The following is a 20401-nucleotide window of genomic DNA, read 5'->3' on the forward strand; positions in this document are numbered from 1 at the left end:
AGACCAATAGTTTATTTATATATACAAAAAAAAGTTTGAAATAGTAGGAATGGGATTAAAGAAAAATAGTAAATGAAAGTGATGGGACATAAGTGTGACAAATATGTTAAATTAATAAGTCTAGTTTTTAACCGAAATAATTCATGATCAATTTTTATTTATTTATCAAATTCCAAATTAGTTTTCTTTTCTCTGATAAACAAAATAGTTTTAAAAAAATAAAAAAAATGGTGAGAATTTAGCGGTAGCGGTGAGGTTGTACAAAGAACTTAGTAGTAGCAAATAATAGTGTGACACGCTGGTAAAAAAAAATTAATAATAATAGTGTGACATAGATTCTAGATACACTAGAGACAAAGCAGTTAAAACAAACACAATTAAGATACAGATGACCAAGTTGTTTCGAACTTTCGGTAAACCGTTTAGGAAAATGATAGTTGCGTGTTAAAAATATTTTATTTAGAGACTTTAAAACATGATTTTGTGTTATCATTTCAACCCCAAAATTTGTATTATTTTGTAGTTTGTGAAAAAGTACATCATGACCTGTGCCTGCACGCAAAAAGTTGTCATTTTTATATTACATTTACTTTTAAAAACAATCATAAAATATCAAAAAATTTAATAAAAATTATGCATGAGATTTTGAAAGTTAAAAGTAGGAAATAAAAAATAATTTTGTTTGCAAATATTTAAAAAATAAAAATAAAAGTGATTTTTATTTTTTATTAGAAAAATACAGAAATAAAACAGGATTTTTAGACTAAACGAACGCTGTAATTAGTAGTTTAAGAATCGACATAGGAGTTAGTTTGAAGACAGTGAACAAATTAGTGACACATTTTTTTACAATTATTTTAATAATTTTTATTGGATAAAATCGCATTATTTCAATTCTATTAATAGAGCTAACGTGGTATTTCATTCAATTATGAATTCTTAAAAAGATTACAGAAAATGCCTTTGATAAGTAATGTCAAAAAAATATTTTTCTAGTATTTTAAAAAATCTATTATGAATCATTTTGAAAGGTAGAGTAAGTTTACATCCAAAAAAAATTATAATTTTATATGTTATGAACTAATTATGTCAGTCTTACCACATCCTTATAAAAACTTAATTATGATAATATTAATTCCGTTAAGAGATTAAATAATTTTAATAATAAAATGGAAATACACAGTTTAATTATAATATTGACGGACTAAAATATAATATTCATTTTTATAAAATTGATAAAATTTATATTTTGTCCTTGCAAAAAAATTATTCATTATTCGATCTCATAAAATCAGAATATGTTATAGTTTGGTGGGGAGTAAGGTTTGAGTAAATCCAGACCTACTTATTGCAATTTGTGATGACTGTAAATTTTGAGATTAGAACCTCTTCACAAATGGTAGAAAAATTATCATAAATTATATATATATATATATATATATATATATATATATATATATATATATATATATATATATATATATATATATATATATATATGGACACATGTATATATGAATGTATATATAAAACTAAACAGTTCCACTTAGAATTAAACTAATAAAGTTAAAACAAAAAGCTCAACACATGCCTTTTTGTTTTTTAATCAGTTTGTCAGAGTAGCGAAGAGATAGAAGCATACCTAACATAAACCAATAAAGAAACATGAAATGAAAGTAAACCCATGACATGAACTTTTTAATATTTATTTTTTTATGAGTAAACCCATGAGCTTTAATTAAGACTCTTATTGTTATATATCAGAACTCAATACTTACCTAACAAACAAATAAAGGACCATAATATATGTGATGTCTATGTTGGGTTGGTATAACATTACTTTCGAATTGTGTGGTCAGTTCCAAACAGAATGTGTTAAACTTCAATAATTTAGATGACCCAAGGCTTCCACATTTGATTTACGTTCGCTTTCATTAACGAACTCGAAATTAAAATGTGAGTTCTAATATATGCTTTGAATTTGGAGGCTTAAAAAATTATATAAAATAAGTCGGAAATTTTGTAACTTAAATTTAATTTGTTTACAAGTATGCTCGATCTTTCTGAAAACACTTTCTATTTAATTTATTACGACGTCTTCACCTTCAAACAAAAATTCCTTTTGACCCTGGGGGACATAAATGGCCGGAATTTTTTATGATTATATATGTTTAATTCTGTTTATCATATTAATTAATTGGAGAAACAATAATTTTACAAAGTGTTTTAGACGAATACGAAACTATTAAATTATAAAGCTATGAAGTTTTATGCGAACAAAACAGTCAGTATAAATCCAAGATAAATTTAATGATGCTTGTTGCTAGAGAGCTATATGTGTTAGGTATTGCGAATACCAAATTAAATATTTTTTTATTTTCTTCAGTTTAAATTGACTAAAAAGTTAAAAACAAAAAGAAGGGGAATGTTATCTTACGGGTTTGACTTTGATTTTACATGATAATATTTTCAAAAGTCGGTTTTATAGTAATCTTGGCACCAATATTTATCATGAGTGGAGGAAAAGAATCGGTTACGTATTCCAGCAAATTATTTAAAGGACACGTGTGAAAAAGAAAATCAGAAGAGTGCGCATGTCATCAGCTACGTTGTCCTCACGTGCACAAGTGGAAAATTCACTGTACAAGACCATGCCCTGCTAGCTTTTTAGATCATTGATTGTTTAATGATTTATACCTGCTAGGTTGCTTCATTTGATTCAGTATACATGCATGCATGCATGCATAAATTAGTGAGAGCAAATGCAAACATATTACTATTTTTAATTGTTGAAAAGATGTCAGTGTTCCAATAAAAACACAAGGCATAAGCAATTTTTTTGAAACTCATGAATTGGCAAATTGGTTAATGGGGTTGCCGGTTCTGCACATAATATGCAGTTCTTTTTGCATCAATTGGGAGTTATGTTGTATGTATATATGGGGTCGGGAATTTAGGTTTAGGTTCACAGTTTTGTGGCCTTTACTTTAGCTGCTGGGAAGGCTACATATTCTTTTCCTCTTTATTTTTTATTTTTTTATTTTTTTTATTCAGTATAAGCACTGACATTTTGTCTTTATAAAATTGCCCAGGAAGCAAAGATTAGGTCAATGATTCGAGTTGTATTGTTTATATATATGTAGAATAATTTAGGTTTAAATATATTTTTTTATTGTAATTTATTTTTTTTGTCTTTTCTAAAAAACATATTATAATTTCTGTAAATTATATTTATTTTATTTTTTTATCCTTAAAGCGTTTTAGATAATATTTTTCAGTGCTTAAAGCATTTTTTACAGTTAAAAATGTTATTTCTATAGTTTTAAGGATAAAAAGAAAAATAAATAAATTTTGAAAGGACTAAAAAGAAAAAAATAAAATTTGCAAGGTGAAAAATAAAAAAAAATACTAAATTGTAAAAATGAAAAAAAAATATTTAAGTCAATAATTTATAAAAATAAATAAATTTCAATATTTTTACGAATAATTATTGTATTTCTTAACAATAAACAATAAATGATGGTTAGCACATTCCAGAGTTGGTCAAAGTCTTAACGTTATGAGTAAATACCCTAAATTGTTTGGGTCAATTAGATTTAGCGGTTTTTTTATACTAATATCCAATTATAGTGTAAAGGTTTGTTTTTAGCAAGAGAAGATAAAAAAAAAACATCTCTCAACTGTTTCTTTTTAAAAAATATTTATTTATTAAGAAATAAAAGTTATATATTTCAGGTAAGAAACTAGTTATTAATTAATTGATGTAGAATTATTTCAAAAATTAATTTTAGAATTAAAAAAGTATGAAAAAAAAAAATCAAACAACCTCTAATTAATTCTTTGAGGAACCCATTCTGTCTGCTAGCACACTCTTACGTCGATTCTGCTAAGCAACGTTTACAAAGTCGTAACCCGAAAAGCAGATATTATATTGTAATGATTATATATAGGATGGGAATCGGTGGATATAGTTTGAAGATAATAATATCATTTAATTTGCATTAACGAGAGATGCGCATATTTCCACACACTTGAACAAAATAAGTATATATGGAGTATATCATACTAAAAATAAAATAAAAACAAAAAAAGATATATCATTCCCCACACGTACGGAACTTTCGTGATTAGCCTTTTTGGATTATAAAATCACTAATAAATGATTGGTCAACAGATTTTTTGTTTATTTATTTATCTATCTTGCCGAGATAAATCATGGTTAGTCAAAATTATAGGAGGCATCATGACAAGAAAATAATTATTTTATGTTGCTATGTTATCATTCATTAATTATTAATTAAGAAAACATGCAAAACTCAGTCATATCATCATTTATTAAATAATAATAAACTTGATTCAATAAGTAGCACCTAACCACATCAAGAATTGTTTAATCTCCATTTCAGAGTTGATTGCAATTTCTATATCTTCAGGCACCTCTTTAATTTACAAATAATAATAGCAAAATTATAATATGGTAATAAAATTAAAATGACCATGCTGATCTAGACCACGGTGGATGTAACATTATTTACATATATATATATATATATATATATATATATATATATATATATAGATATATATATATATATATATATATGCTTTAATTTGTTTTAGGTGTAGGTATAACTCATAGAATTATCGCTCCAAGCAAAGACATTATCGTACGTCCAATAAAATATCAAATCAAGGGATTAATATATCACAGCTAAGCATATACGTGTTGTAGAGTAAACAAACAAATCTAACCTACATTGATTATTTGCAAGTCATATAACAATATTTCGTTATTTTATTTGGCTTAATTAAATTTTTCACACCAAAAAATATAGGTCACTTTTAATATATTTTTTTCATTTTATTATTTATCTGATGTTGGTAGTATTTTTCATTAGATGATGAGGCGACAAACGGAGTATCACGTCATCACAAATATTTCATTATCATGTCATCACTTCTAATGATGTAACAATAAGGTGTTAATGATGGGATGTGATGACACAATATTCTCTATTGTTCATTATCAGTTCATTACATCTAGTCACAAACATTTTATTGTCACATCGTCACTTTGATGTGATGTGCTAGTGCTCGGACGTGATGACATAATATTTTGTCTATCATGTCATCACTTAACGGAAAGGGCGATAAATAATAAGTTAAAACATAATTTTTTTAAATAGGTATTTGACAAAAAATGAATTTTTAGGTAGTAATATGAGAACGACCTATTTTTTAGATATGAAAAATTTATTTAAACCATATATATATAATTGGTATTTTGCGGTTTATGATTAAACATGATAAATTGATAAAAAAAAGTTATTATAAATTTTCAAATAGTATTTTTTTTATTCCTACCAATAAAAAATATCTTATTAATTTAATGTATTTTTTTATTTTGAATGAGAAATTATCTTAAAAAAATAAATAAGAGAAAATTTCTTAAGTCTATACAAAAATAAATTACATATATGCTCATCAAATTATTTTAATTAATTTTTAATTTTTTGTCAAGTTTACAAATATTTAATCAAATAAAAGTGTTTGAGAAACGATTTTCTCTTATTAACATATAAGATTTTTTTTAAAATATAACTTAAATTTACAATTTTTATTTTTATTTTTATTTTCAATAAATTAATAAAATTTATCATTTATCATTTTATTTAAAATTAAATTATTTATTTTGATAAAATTTCTCATTATCATTTGTTAACTAAAAAATTATTTTCAAATTGACTTAATTAAGGTTTTCATACCTGAAAAATATATCATTTTTATATTATTATCTAAAATTTCATTTTTTGTCAAATAACTATTGAAAAAATTATGTTTCAACTTGTTACCTATTGTCAGTTTGATTCTGTTGAGTAATGATGTAACAGACAAAATAGTATGTTATCACGTCGCCGCCCAAATCACTCACATGTCATTGAAAGTAATAACATGACAATAGGGTGTCCATGACAAAGCGTGATAACGTGACACTCCATCTTTTACGTCATCACTTAGTAGAAAATGACTAATGGTAGGTAATAAAATGAAAATTTTTCCTGTCTTATCATTCATTTACCGTATGTTGGATTAGGTAGAAAGAAAAATGATTTTGAAAGAAAAATAAAATTTGAATTAAAGTTAAAATAGAAAAAAAAATGAATTTTATTTCTAAAAATATTTTTTTGTGTTTTCTTTACATTTTTATTTCTCTTTACCTAAATAAAAACATGCATACTGAAGCTGAATGTTTTGCGGTATAATTATATCTATGTTATCAATATTTATTTATTTATTTATTTATATATATATATATATTTCAACACATAATGTTTATGTAGAATTTATTAAATAATGTAGATTCCAATTAATTTTTTTTTATTTAATAGGTTTTATATAAAATTTATCTAATACTAAAGAATACATTAACCCGTAAAAAAAAGAATACATTAAAAATGTGTTAAATAATTTATTGCTAATTTCCTTTATCTTTAATTAGAGGAAGAAAGACACTTTGTGTCTCACTAAATAATTTAAATTAAAATAAAATAAAAGAAAGAAAAATGTTTAAAAGTTAAAAAGAAGAATAAGAAAAGAAAGTAATTAACTTATTTAAAAATAGTGAAACAGGTATTCAGAAGAGAATAAATTAATGGAGAATAAAATTATCTAAAAATATAAACACCAAAATGAAGTATTCTTTTTATTATTAGTAATTAAGTAAAGATAAAATAATAAGATATAATCATGGCAATAAAATAGTAATTATTAAATCAAAATACAAGGTTCAGATTTAATTATTAATTAAATGAGATGGAAGAAAAATACTGTGCGAGAGTACAATATTGAATACACGTGTAATTTTTCTCTCACCTCATTTAATTAGCAATTAAATTTGGATCTTCTATCTTAATCCAATGATTGTTATTTAATTCTCTCATCTCTCAAAATAAAATATTCCTCTCAGTTTATATGTTCCAATATATATATATATATATATATATATATATATATATTAAATTTGGTAGCAGGAGTAACTTATAAAAGCTAGATATAGCAGGCTAGCTACAGTTGCAATTTTACTATATATGAGATACCAATCAATAATGCACTGGTAACTAAGACCATGCACACGTATATTTGGATAAGGTAAACATAAAAGAAGCAAGTCGGGTTGGCAAATATAAGGAGAAAATGGGGATATCGACTACATGCATGTGTTAAACAAAAATTATTGTATGATATGAACTATCAAGTGATTACATGTTTATTGTTTTGACAAATTTATATGTAATAATATGTAGCCAAAATTTATAAATTATAGTAAAGAGTTAATAATATTTAATATATGGAAATTAATGAGGCTCACAAACGTACCATAATCTTTATTAAATTATTCAATATTTTCGCACGATAAATGTAGATCTTTCAAGTGAAATGAATTGAAGAGCACTAGAATAAGTACTGAACTTCAAAACAGGAATCCACACTAAGCAAGAAATTTGCTCCAACAACGAGACATTCCATCTCATCTTCTTTGTCCATACTAATCCCAAGTCTTTCTTTTGAAATATCATAATACTTATATGCTCCATCTCCAATGGCCTTTTTAAAGATGAGAAAGCAAATTTGTTATGGTTTCTTCAATAACTACTGCATGTAATAAATAGAATATATACAGGATGCAGCTTCACGCATATACAATCTAAAATAAATTATATTGTAATTGATAACTTGAAAAGGAAAAAATGCTACTGACATTTCCTTTGTGATTAGTTGAAATTTATTGATAATTTATTGGATCTCACATGTAAATCAAGAAAAAAAAATTACTAAATAATAAGCATGCCTCACAAAATCAGTGATTTCCAACAAAATATCAGCCAAATGACCCAAGCACAGAGTATGTTGGGAAAAGTGTTAAAAAGAGTGTTAAAGGCATTCTCTTTTATAGAGAAATTGATATAAAGCTAGATTGTTAAAATTAAAAAAATAGTGATTCTGATAGAAAATAATTTAGTAAATGTTTTTCAGAGATTAAAAAACAAAAATTAATTTATCTTTATTTATCAACATAAAAATGCCTTTTTTTATAAAAAAAAGCAGCTGATTCCACGAGAAACTATTTTACTATTTAAAATACCTTATGTGATATGAATAATTAATAATATGGTGGATGTCTGATGACTTTCCATATTCTATGTTCATCACTCTTTATGTTTTTTATTAATAGTCTTAAATATCTTTAAATTGTAATGTGTGAATTGCATTTTATACTTATTAATAGGCTACTCCATCTTGGTAAAAATACATAAGAAAATCATTTAACTTTGTATATTCTCTATTGTTCTTTGTATTCGATCTCTACTCCAAATTTATATTGTTTTAACATTAATTATGATTTTAGTCAGTTTTTTTGTGTGCATATTTAGATTATTTTCAAAAACTAAAACAGCACATAAACAAATTTTAGAAATGATTATTTTTCAATAAACAATAAGTAATTTTTTAATGAGAAAATGTAACCAATGGATCCATAATATAAAGATTAAAAAATATAGAATTTAACCTCTGACTCTGAGGCTCCAGAATAAACCTAAAAAACAGACAATTAAGGGCTCCAACCCTAAATGCACGAAATTAAGAAGTCCATAATCTTCAATATTCATTCAATCGTAAAATGAGCTAAAAAAATGTTAGAGGTGTATAGTTCAATATACTTGAACGAACATACGAGCAAGAAGATAATAATTGCTATTGAATGCACGGTAAAGGAAAAAAAACTAAGGAGAAGAGATTAATGTGAGTTTGGTTTAGAGAATGAAAATAAAAAAGATAAAGATAGGAGAACTTTTTTTTTTAATTAAGATAGAATGTAAAAGATACGAATCTAAAAAAAATAAAATATTTCTCTTTAATATATTTTTTTCTCTCAAAACACAAAAAAGGTAAAGTAAACAAGACTATATATCACGACTAGAGATGTAAATGAGCCGAGCCGCTTATCAAGGGTCTTTGGCTCGGTCTATTTAAGGCTTGGTTTGGCTTGTTTTGTTTATTATAAAACTCAAGCTCAAATTTTTTAAAAAACTTTTTTAGATAAAAATGTCAAAATCAAACTATAAAAAAAATTTGTTAAGCTTGTCAAATCGACTTGTTTAAGTAATAATAATAATAATAATAATAACTATTATCTATACCATTTTTATGGCATTATGAATGACAGGATGAAGTGGCATAAAATACTTAGAGAGTTCACTTACATGTGGAGAATTTTCAAAAAAAAAAAAACTTAAGTTAAAAGGATAAAGCAATCAAACTAATACTTCCAAAGAAAAAAATGTTTTGTAAAGACATTTTCAGATAATTTAAATATTTTTATTTGGCTATATTAGTATAAATCATCTCTAATCCATATATTTTTTAATTATATTTTTTTTCATTTTCTTTTGATATACTTTGTGTTTTAACAACTTTAATTCAATATGATTTTGTTTATCAATTATTTTTGGATTTGTACATTACTTATACAAAATTTTATAAGTTTTTTTTAGTTAGTATTTCACTAGGTTTTAAAACAATTAATTGGTCAAAGACGTCTTTAAGCAGACTTTTAAATAAGCTCCTAGGCCAAGTCAGACTTTTATGTAAGCCGAGCCGAGCCTTTAAAAAAAGAAAAAAGCCTACGACAGGTAATGAGCCAAACTCAAACCTTGCATATTCAACTCAAGCCGAGCTCAAACCTAATAAAGCTTGGCTTGACTTGACTTATTTCCACCCAAACCACGACAATAAAGCTGCTTTGAACGAATGAAATCCAAGCACTCATTAATCTTTCTGGTTTCAAACATCACAAAGTGAAGCCTTCCACCAAGAGAAGGGCAACTTCTCCTCATGTTACCATTGTCAAAAAGTCTTCGTGTCTACTTTATCAGGGATCCTGCCCATATAATTGAATAATTAAGATTGAGTTTTAGAATTCAAACATGTTAGTTTCACATGCTACCAGCCATTCAAAATTCTAAAAGAATTTCATATCATATTTAATTATTTTTATTCTTTATTTTATAATTTTTGGAGTGCGGACAAATACATCCTGATTATTTTAATATTTATTTCTCTTATTTTTATGTATTTAAACTCATTTTTTCTCACTTTTCCTACATATTTATAGTTATTTTATTTACATATTAATTTAAAAAACTATTTTTGTCTTTTGTTCAATAAAGTCAATATTTTTTTTTACTTATCTTATACGTTACATTCTACTCTTTCAGCTTTCACTTCCTATATTTTCTTCATATTTATTAGATTTATTTTTTAAATAGATTATTTTCACAAAAATCTTGAGTCTTAGATCAACTACTATTCCTAGCACTCGTCAACAAGAGAAATGCTAACAACTAACATTTGGTCCATAAAAAAACAACAAATTTCAGTTGATAATAAAAAGTACTCAAAATAAGCCAAAAACAATCATCGCCAAGGTTGATCAAAATTAATCCTAGTTGATATCGGTTGAAAACAACTCGGATCAAGGTTGGCAACAAATAATCCTGACAAAGATCGACAAAAAAAACCATAGAGTTAACATTGTTGGAATTTTTTATTCCAATAGCTAATGTGAGCTAATATTATAAAACAATTTATATTATAGTTATTTATCATTAGTGAATTTTATTTTATGTGATCAAATTAAGTGAGTCTGTTAGACAACTAAATTAGATGATATGGACTTAAATGAGCAGATGTCAGTGTTGATCCATTAGGGGATAATGTGGACCATATTTGATTAACACCCTATAAGAAGGTTATGGTCTATAATATACCGAACCGTCACATGTAGTTTCTCTTCTCCCATCTGAAGAGTTATGAATGTCTTATTAAGAAATAAAGAGGTTCTGGTTTAGGAAGAACCAAACCACCGGTTACCTACGGATTCAGATTTTGCTGCGCTTATTTGATCGATCATTATGGATCCAGGTATTCCTAAAAACTCTTTTTAATAATATAACGTAATGTTTTTATGGTGATTATTGGTATTTTATAAGGATCCCCTAAAATTTCAACAAGTGGTATCAGAGCCACCAAAGTTGAAAGTACTAAAGCTAGAGCTTGGCGAATACCTACTCGTGCATTTAGTTTTGATCTCACTTACTGCACACTTTGGTCAATTCAATATGAGCTATAACACTCACAAGGTCAATTCAAGGTGAGCTATAACACTCACAAGGACAAATGGTCCATTAATGAGCTTATATCTCATTGTGTGCAAGAGGAAGTGAGGCTGCAGAAAGACAGATCTGAAAGTGCTCATTAAGAAAAAAGAAAAACTAAGGGTTCTATGCAAAAAAAACAAAAGAAAGATGAATAATTTACTTGCTACTTCTGTAAGAAGTCTGAACACATAAAGAAAGAGTGTCCAAGGTACGCTGCATAATATGTAAAGAAAGGTAAATATCTTGCTCTTTGTTTGTTTTAAAGTTGATTTAGCAAGGACATATCCTTCTCATTTATTTGCATATCAAGTAATTTTTTTAATTAAATTGATTAACACGATATATTGTCAAAGTTATCTCCACTGTAAAAATTGATTTGATTAAAATTACATAGATGTTTGTATAAAATTATTTATGTGAATTGTGTTCGGTCCAAAGGAAGACATAATTTGGTCAAATAATATTTTGTACATGTGATGACAAATGTGTGACAATTATAAGGTGTTTTCATATGAATAATAGTCGGTCCAAAGAAAGACTATTATTTGACAGAATTTATTGTCAATATTTGATCATTGTTACAAATTAATTTATCTAGAAATTAATGTTGTACTAGGTATCTTGTGATGGGTTTATTTTGCAAAATATTTTCATATTTTTTATATATATTTTTATGTAACTAAATTATATGTGAAAGTTGTGTAATTTTAAGACCTCTCATTTATTATATTAAATTGTTTTGTATTATTTGGTTAAATTGATTGAAATAACATGTTGTCAAAGTAACATTTATTGCGTAAGTTGATTTGACTGAATTTACATAGATGTTACATGAAATTATTCATAAGAACTGTGCTTGGCCCAAAGGAAGACACAATTTGGAAGAATAATTACATGTTTGTGATGGTAAACATGCAGTGATTATAAATAGTGTGATTTTTTATGTGAATAATGAAATATTTAAAGATAATAATTATTTGACGAGAGTAATCATCATATAAGTTTTCCATGTGAGCAATGGAGTGTCCAAAGACAACTTTTGTTTGACAGAACTTATCACTAATTTTTTATCAATGCGTCGAGAGTATCACTTGCAGTTAGTCTTTTTCAATCCAAAGATTGAGGATTAATGGTGTGTTAGATATCTTGTTTGGGTCTTGAAATTTACTATAAAGATTATTTGTGCATTGTGTATTTATTTTCTCTTCTTTAATTGTTGTTGCTGCTATTATTATGGTTTAAATTACTCATATTATTTGAATTCCAAATCTGCATGTATAAAATTTAGAGTTTGAAGGGAGTTAGTTGAGAGTTGAGGATATTCCATAATTTTTTATTTTTTATTTTTATAAAAAACAAGAAAACAAGATAAGGAATTTCCTTGTTGCTTTTGTAGGATGAGGCATATAAAAAAATATCATTTACACTATTTAGTGTGTGAAAAATGATAAATTTCTCATTTTTGTTTATTTTAAACTTAATTTAGTTTTGTATTGAAGGACGTTATTAGGTAGATTTTGGTTCTACTACTCACAAAAGCATGTCTATACGATGCTACCTATGGAGTCATCTGCCAAGTAATAATGAAAAATTCATCTATGTGGGCGATGACATAAAGTTGCAATTGCAGTTGAAGATATGATAACTTTTATGTTGCTTTAAAAGACTCAATTTCATTTGAATTTGGGTGAGACATATATTGAGTTGTTTATTAAACCAAATTTTATTTCTAATTTGGACAAATTTAGTTATTCTTGTTCAATTAGAAATAATAAAGTTAGTCTTTCGTGTGATTCAAATGTTGTAAGTTATGAGTTCTTTTATGGATATTTGAGTGTTCCTATTGCAAACAAGTTTAGGTGGTACAAAACTTAAAATTAAATGAGAATTTTGTTACTTTATAACATAAGTGCTTAAGTCATATCTCTTAATAGAGAATTTAGATGCTTGTGTTATAGGAAATTTTGGATCCTTTATATTGGTTGGACCTTACAGTTTACATCGAGAATATAAAAGAAAAATAAACAAACAAAATGAAATTTTGATGCTGAAAGAAATAAGGATACCTTAGAACTAATACATGCATATATTTGTGTTCTATTCCTTATGGATTCATGAAAGGAACAAATGTATTTTAGTATATTCATAGATGATTCATTTTTATTTAATTATGAGAAGTTTTGGCCTTTAGACATTTAGTCTTTCAAAGCTAAATTTGAACTTCAACTAGAAAAAAAAATTGAGGTTGTCAAGTCTGATAGTGGGAAATATTATGGTAGATATGACATATGGTGCAACGTTTGGAGTCCCCCATGTGTTTTTCTTCAATAATTGTGAAATTGTTCTACAATATATAATGTTAGGTAAACCTAACATGAACAAAGTAGCATAATGATGAAACTAGACTTGCACAAATATGGTAAGAAGTTTGATTCTTCTCTATTAAAGTCGCTTTGGGGAAAACATTAAAGAATGCAATTTATATCTTTTTAGGATACCAACATTAGGCATTTGCTCATTTGGGGAAGTTCAACTGAAGCAATGTCTTATAGGCTACATGAAGGTAAGCTGAACTTAAAGATAATTAGTTACATTTTTTTTGTTACATTTAAAGCTCTCGCATGTATAAGTTTTACAATCCCACTTTAAGATCATGTTTAAGATGTGTAAGACTCCTTGAGGAAATTGAGTTTGGAGAAGAAGGAAACATAAGAAGTATTATCTTTAAAGAATAACCTATTATTGACAATAGATAAGTCTTTGTACTTACCATTGTTCAAGAAACGAATATGGTAATTAAATAATGATGTTACTCCTAGCATTATTAAAAGACAAGACAACATTGAGATTCTCTCTTAAGCACCACCTAAATTTCAAACTCAATAGCCTCAAGAAGTGTCATTAAGAAGATCCACTAGAGAAAGGGAAAATATAATTTGATATGATTATGTCATATTTCTTGAAGAACATGAATATGACATTAGGTTGACCAAGAAAGTCTAATTGACCTTAGTCAAGTCATGTTGTGCTCTAACTCTCAAGTGGATTGATGTCATAAATGATGTAATAAAATCAATGGTTGAACATGACATTTGGAATATCGTCAAATTGCTTGAAAATGTGAAACCCATAAGTTGTAGATAAATATGTATAGTTGAAAGGGATTCAATGGGTAATATTGAGATATATAAAATTTGTCTTGTTGCCAAAAAGTTTTACAAGAAAGAAGACATTGATCACAAAGAGACTTTCTCTCTGATTTCTTAAAAAGACTTTCTGAGGACTATAATGACAATGTAGATCATTTTGATAATTGTTTTGCATAGATGGATGTAAAGATTACGTTTCTAAATAGAAACATTGATGAAACACTTTATACGATGCAACCAAAAAACCTTATTTAAGATGATCTAAAGTCTATGGTATGCAAACTAAAGAAATTCATTTATGCTTTTAAACAAGTCTCTCATCTATGGTATTACAAAATTCATCAAGATTATCTCTTATGGTGTTGAGGTAAATTTGGTTGATGATTGTGTGTGCTAAAAGTTCAGTGGGAGTAAAATTATTATTTTGGTATTATATGTTAATGACATTCTACTATTATCACGGTTTATTATTGCAAAATAGTTATATTGTTATTTATCATGTATTCTTAAGTTTATTTTTTTGTTTAATTATTGTCCTAAAATAATTTTTTATGGGAGTCCTAAGGTGATATATGAGTAATCTTGGTATGTAACACTAGAAAGTAGTAAAGCGCATTATGCGTTAATTGAAGAGAACAAGAAACTAAATATTTTCATATTTGATAACTGCTAATTATGAGTATATTTTGGGGTTAAATTATATAAGAATTTGTAATTTTTTTCTCCTAATTTTTTCTTTTTAAGCAAATAATTGTTAAATTAACATCATTTAAGTTTTTGTGCAGAGATTATTAAAAGTGATAAATTTATGATGCTTGGTGAGTAAAATAAAGCCCAGGAAAGCAACACTAGTTAAGGAAAGTAAAGACGGACTTAGTGCAAGAAGTTCACTAATCTGGACCTATAAAAAAAGAAGGAAAAGACATACAAAAATTTCAAGAGAATACAATTCCTCATAGAAGGCAAAGGCAAAGGCTAGAAGAAGGAAAAACAAGCATTGAGAGTCATTCATTCTTTCTATTCTTTTTCTTATCTTTTCCTCCTTTACTAAATATTACCCTCTTGCAATTGTAAAGTCTTTATGACATTGAAAGGCTAAACCCCATTTGTTAGGAACTTGACAGCCAATTATTATTGATGTAATTTCTCTTCCTATCTATTTATGAATATTACATTTGCATTATCTTTTTTTGTGCTTAATATTATTGCTTGTGGCTTGATCACCCAATTGTATGGTAAGTTGTAGGGGGAGCGTTGGACAACATTATTTTCTAATAGAACTGAGAAAATGTATCTAAATATAGTCATCGCTACGGATATGTTGATATTTATTTAGCCGATTATATATCTCTATTCTTAATGCAATTTATTATTTTAGCTTTGCAAAGGGATTTGAGAGAGAAAATAGATAAATTAGGCTCTTTCATGCGGGGGACCAAAGTTAAAGTATACTAGTAGATGCTTGTGTAAATTGAAATAATTATAAATAGAGAAAAATCATTAACATAATATCAAAGAGTAACTTTGATAGGCTAAGTTTTCAACATTCTCATCTTCTGAATTTCATTCTATAATAATATTATATTTTCTCATCTTTTATGTTCTTAATTCATTCATGTTTAATTCTTTTTCTTGTTTAATTTAATTTTCTGTCAATTTAAATTAGTTTTTCTACAACCTTTCCAAATCTTTTTCTTAATAAAAAATGTTCATCTACAAAAAAAATCTTTTTGTGATAACATGCACAGTAGTGTTTTTCTTTCTTGTATGCAAGGAGACAATCTTGTTTCATTGGATCTAGAGATTGAAACAACATGTAGAAGAAATAACGTTGCAAGAAGAAAGAGAGAACAATAAGGGAATCAAGAACCATCATCCTCTTCTTCTTCACATCCCAACTTTGAAGAACACATCATGACAGAAGATCAACCACGAAGGATCACCTTGGAGGACTATTCTAGTACCTCTACACCTTAGTATTTCAAAAGCATAGTCCTGCCCAAAGTTCAAGCTGCCAACATCTCTTATCCACACTCTCTCATCTAGTTGATTCAAGACAATTTCTTTCATGGACTACCCAATGAAGATCCATATGCCCACCTTGCTACATACATAGAGATTTGCAACACAGTAAAAATAGTTGGAGTTCCTGAAGATGTCATCCGTCTCAACCTATTCTCGTTCTCCTTGGCTGGTGAAGCAAAAAGATGACTGCACTTGTTCAAAGGAAATTACTTGCGGACATGGGAGGAGGTGGTGGAGAAATTTTTGAAGAAATATTTTCGAGAGTCCAAGACCATTGAGAAAAAGATAAAGATCTCTTCATTACACCAATTTTTCGATGAATCACTGAGTGGAACTCTTGACCACTTTCATGCTTTACTTTGAAAGAAAAAAATATTATTCACATATGAAGGAAGTGAAGAAAGTACAAAAAAATGAAAATAAAATTGTTCAAATAAAAATACCCAACGAACCCAATTTATATTTGACGAACCAAATAATTTGATATAAGTAATCAATATCTTAAAATTAAGATCAAATTATTCACATGTTATCCAAGTTCAATTCTTAAAAGATAATTGTACGTACTTATCTTCTTGGACAAATTCTAAATTAATCAAGCTGTATTTTTCATTATGATCCAGAGGCTTAGAGAAAAAAAAGTTGCATTTGATGGACAACTTGGGCCCACTAGAGTCGTCCAAAACCAGCTAATTTGGGTTTAATATTGTTCCTGTGGATATAGAAGATTCTCCACTCGCCACGTGTCCACTCAAAACCGCCTCAAAGGGAATCCTATTTATTGTCTTCCTCTTCAGAACCCTTTTCAAAAACCACTCATCGCCAGCAAAAGAGGAAAAAAAAAAAACGAAAATGCTGAGAATCGCCGCAAGCGCAAAGAGAATTGTTCAAACGGCGTCGTTGGAGGCGCCACCGTTGGGGATTAGGGTTCTGCCGCGTCTCTACCACGAGAGGGTGGTGGACCACTACGACAACCCCCGCAACGTTGGATCCTTCGACAAGAACGACCCCACCGTCGGAACGGGTCTTGTTGGTGCACCCGCGTGTGGCGACGTCATGAAGCTCCAGATTAAGGTTGACGACAAAACGGGGAAGATCGTCGATGCTCGCTTCAAAACCTTCGGTTGTGGATCCGCCATTGCTTCTTCCTCCGTCGGTAATGATATTAATTAATTGATGTTTGTGTTAGTTTCAAGTTTGTGTTTGGCTGTTAGGGTTTGTGCATTTGTGGTGTTTGAATTTTTCGTTTTTTTGTTGTTTTTTCTTTCTCTCTCAAGTGTTTTCCTCTTAATTTTGTTGAATGAAAATGAAATTTCCTTCATTGCTATGTGGATGGGTACTTCATGCTTCCCATAATTGAGGATGTTTCTAATTTGTATTTTTTTTTTCTTTGCAGCTACTGAATGGGTGAAGGGAAAGCAAATGGAGGAAGTTTTGACCATTAAAAACACGTGAGTGCTACTTGTCTTGGAACTCTTGCAAATTTGTTGCAATTGTGTGTTGCATTTTGTTCTAGCCATGGCTTGTAGTTGTATGTGATGTGATGTGATTGGTTATCTTAATTATCGTCTTCGGAATTGCAGTTGGGTGCCCATGGCTTGTAGTTGTATGTGATGTGATGTGATTTGTTATCTTAATTATCTTCTTCGGAATTGTAGTTGGGTGCATAGTAGTTACGTGCTTGAGAATGTCGGGTCTTTCACGAGAGTAACAAAAAACTACCTCCATTCCTTTTTTAAGAAACAAGTTGTAGTGTATTTTACATTATAACTTGTTTCTTATAAATAAGAATAGTAGTATATTAGCCATAAGCATGGAGAAAGTTCAGAGTTATAGCAAGTTTTGTTTTTATGTTTTTACACTTGTATTATATTATTATAAGTAATAACTCTTTGCCTTCAGCTTTAGTGCCCAAAAATGAAGAAGTGATAGATGAATTCTGTAGAAAATTAGGTTCTTGTGCATTAAGTGGTTAGTTGGAGAAGATAACTAACCATCTTCTACAGCTAGGACTATTGGGTATCTAATGACATATTGACATTCGCTCCCCTAGCTTCAGTTTCTCAAGTGCCAGTGTCTGCCTAGCAGAGTATTTTTGTCATTGGTGTTCTTTCCGATCTCTATGCATTTCACAGCCGCACCGAAAATTCCCTCTGCCCCCTACTATCCCCCGCCTTCGTACTTGGTAGTTTTCACACCTTGACATGGGTTGACTTGGGATTTGATAGCTAACTTAAAAAGCCATCTACAAATTCTTTATGCCCAATAATTCTGGATCTACAGATGCTTTCTCTCTGTCTTCCCACGGCTGCCGGTTTAATCGTAAATGTTGGAAGATGTGTTGCTGATTATGAGCTAGCAAATCTAATGACGGCTTGAGAATATTTTCATCTTTTATGTTTTGTTTTTTACCTATTGGTTTCTAGATAAATGTGTCATCTCTAGGGAGTTTAGTCATGCTAAATGTTTTATGATTAATCGCATTTGTCTCTGGTTATTAGTCTATGAATTGAAGTGACACATAATTTAATGTTTTGCAGTGAAATTGCAAAGCATCTTTCACTTCCACCAGTCAAGCTTCACTGCAGCATGCTTGCTGAGGATGCTATAAAAGCAGCTGTTAAAGATTATGAAGCTAAGCGTGCCTCAGCATCTGCTGGTGGACAGGCAACAACTGGAGAGAAAGCTGTCACTGCTTGAGTACTTCATTTCTAGAATGATGATGAAAACAACCAATAGTGTGGTTTTCTGACAGGACTCGATGGACACTGTATGAACATCTTGAGGTCAGACTTCACTTGGTTGGAGCTAGTCATTGTGATTGAATTGTATTAATGTGAAGTAAATACTTGTGTCTCTAGCTGCTTTTTGTTATCTGCATGGTTTATAGAAGTCAAACCATGTTTTTATTAAAATATGTAAACACAATAGAGTAAAGCTATGATATTTACATGTTGCAACTTGGAACCATGTAAATATCTTTCCTGAAGTAAACAGCGACTCATATTTACCCTATTTTGGTTTGGACCTTATGTTTATCTGTTATTCAACTTAATATGTCTCAAGAACTTTAATTGTTGGATTAGTTTAGTTCTCTATCTTTTATTGTTATATTTTGATGGCTTTTATCATCAATTTTTTTAGTCAATTGACTGTTTTTTCGTCACAACTCACAATTAACAAATAATATTAAATTGAAAAAAATAAATAATAGAAGACTAAACATTTAGAGAATCGAACTAAAGGGAAAAATAAAGTTACCAAAGCATCAGTTTTACGAACTCTTGTGACATTCAGGAAAATGGATACATAACAGGGATCAGACTTAAAAACCCCATTTTAAATTTTATCAGTACCGGAATGAACTCTCTCCAACATGAGCAAGTAAAGTAAATTCTCATTCATCATAATTTTTTAAACATCAGTTTGTAATATTTTATGAAATAAATTTTAATGGCTAAAATGTCATGAATGAAAATGAAGATCTGAACCTGCATCAGAGTACTTATTCTCCTTAGCAGAAGATTTATCTAGTGCCAGGCGATATAATAGTTGTCACAACGTGGGTCAAATAAATACATTATAAAAAAAATAGAAAACTTGGGAGTCATTATCAACCTACTCCACACGTCTATTATGAAGATGATAAATATATTATAAAAAATAAAAAATAAAATAATTTTTAATTATTTATCTTTCCTTGAAAATATGAATTATATTTTGTTATATTATTTTTTATTTAGAAAAGGAAATCAAAATTTTATTTTATTTTATTTTTTCTTAAAAGGGATTTTATTTTTAGTTTTTTTTTTGTCAACAAAGGATTTGTCCTCACTCATATATATCCATAAGTGCAATAAAAAAATCAGATTTACTTAGTTCGTTGTAGAAAAAAATCATTTGTTGAGTTGATTTTATTTTATTTTATTTTGAAAGATTTTGGATTTTGTGGTAAACTTTGTGAAGTCAAAGTCAGAGACCCAACATGGAATTTACAAAAATTTATTC

General features: G+C 28.1%; 1 protein-coding gene across 1 annotated transcript; it reads left to right on the plus strand.

Annotated features, from left to right (window-relative positions):
• The first annotated feature begins 17188 nt into the window (after positions 1-17188).
• Positions 17189-19408, plus strand: LOC100806169 (iron-sulfur cluster assembly protein 1). Its single transcript, XM_003526968.5, has 3 exons — positions 17189-17549; positions 17790-17844; positions 18934-19408. The coding sequence occupies exons 1-3, from the start codon at positions 17246-17248 to the stop codon at positions 19091-19093; spliced, it is 519 nt and encodes a 172-aa protein (XP_003527016.1). The 5' UTR covers positions 17189-17245; the 3' UTR covers positions 19094-19408.
• Positions 19409-20401: the final 993 nt, after the last annotated feature.

Source organism: Glycine max, chromosome 6 (genome assembly GCF_000004515.6).
Source record: "Glycine max cultivar Williams 82 chromosome 6, Glycine_max_v4.0, whole genome shotgun sequence".
Taxonomy (NCBI): domain Eukaryota; kingdom Viridiplantae; phylum Streptophyta; class Magnoliopsida; order Fabales; family Fabaceae; genus Glycine; species Glycine max.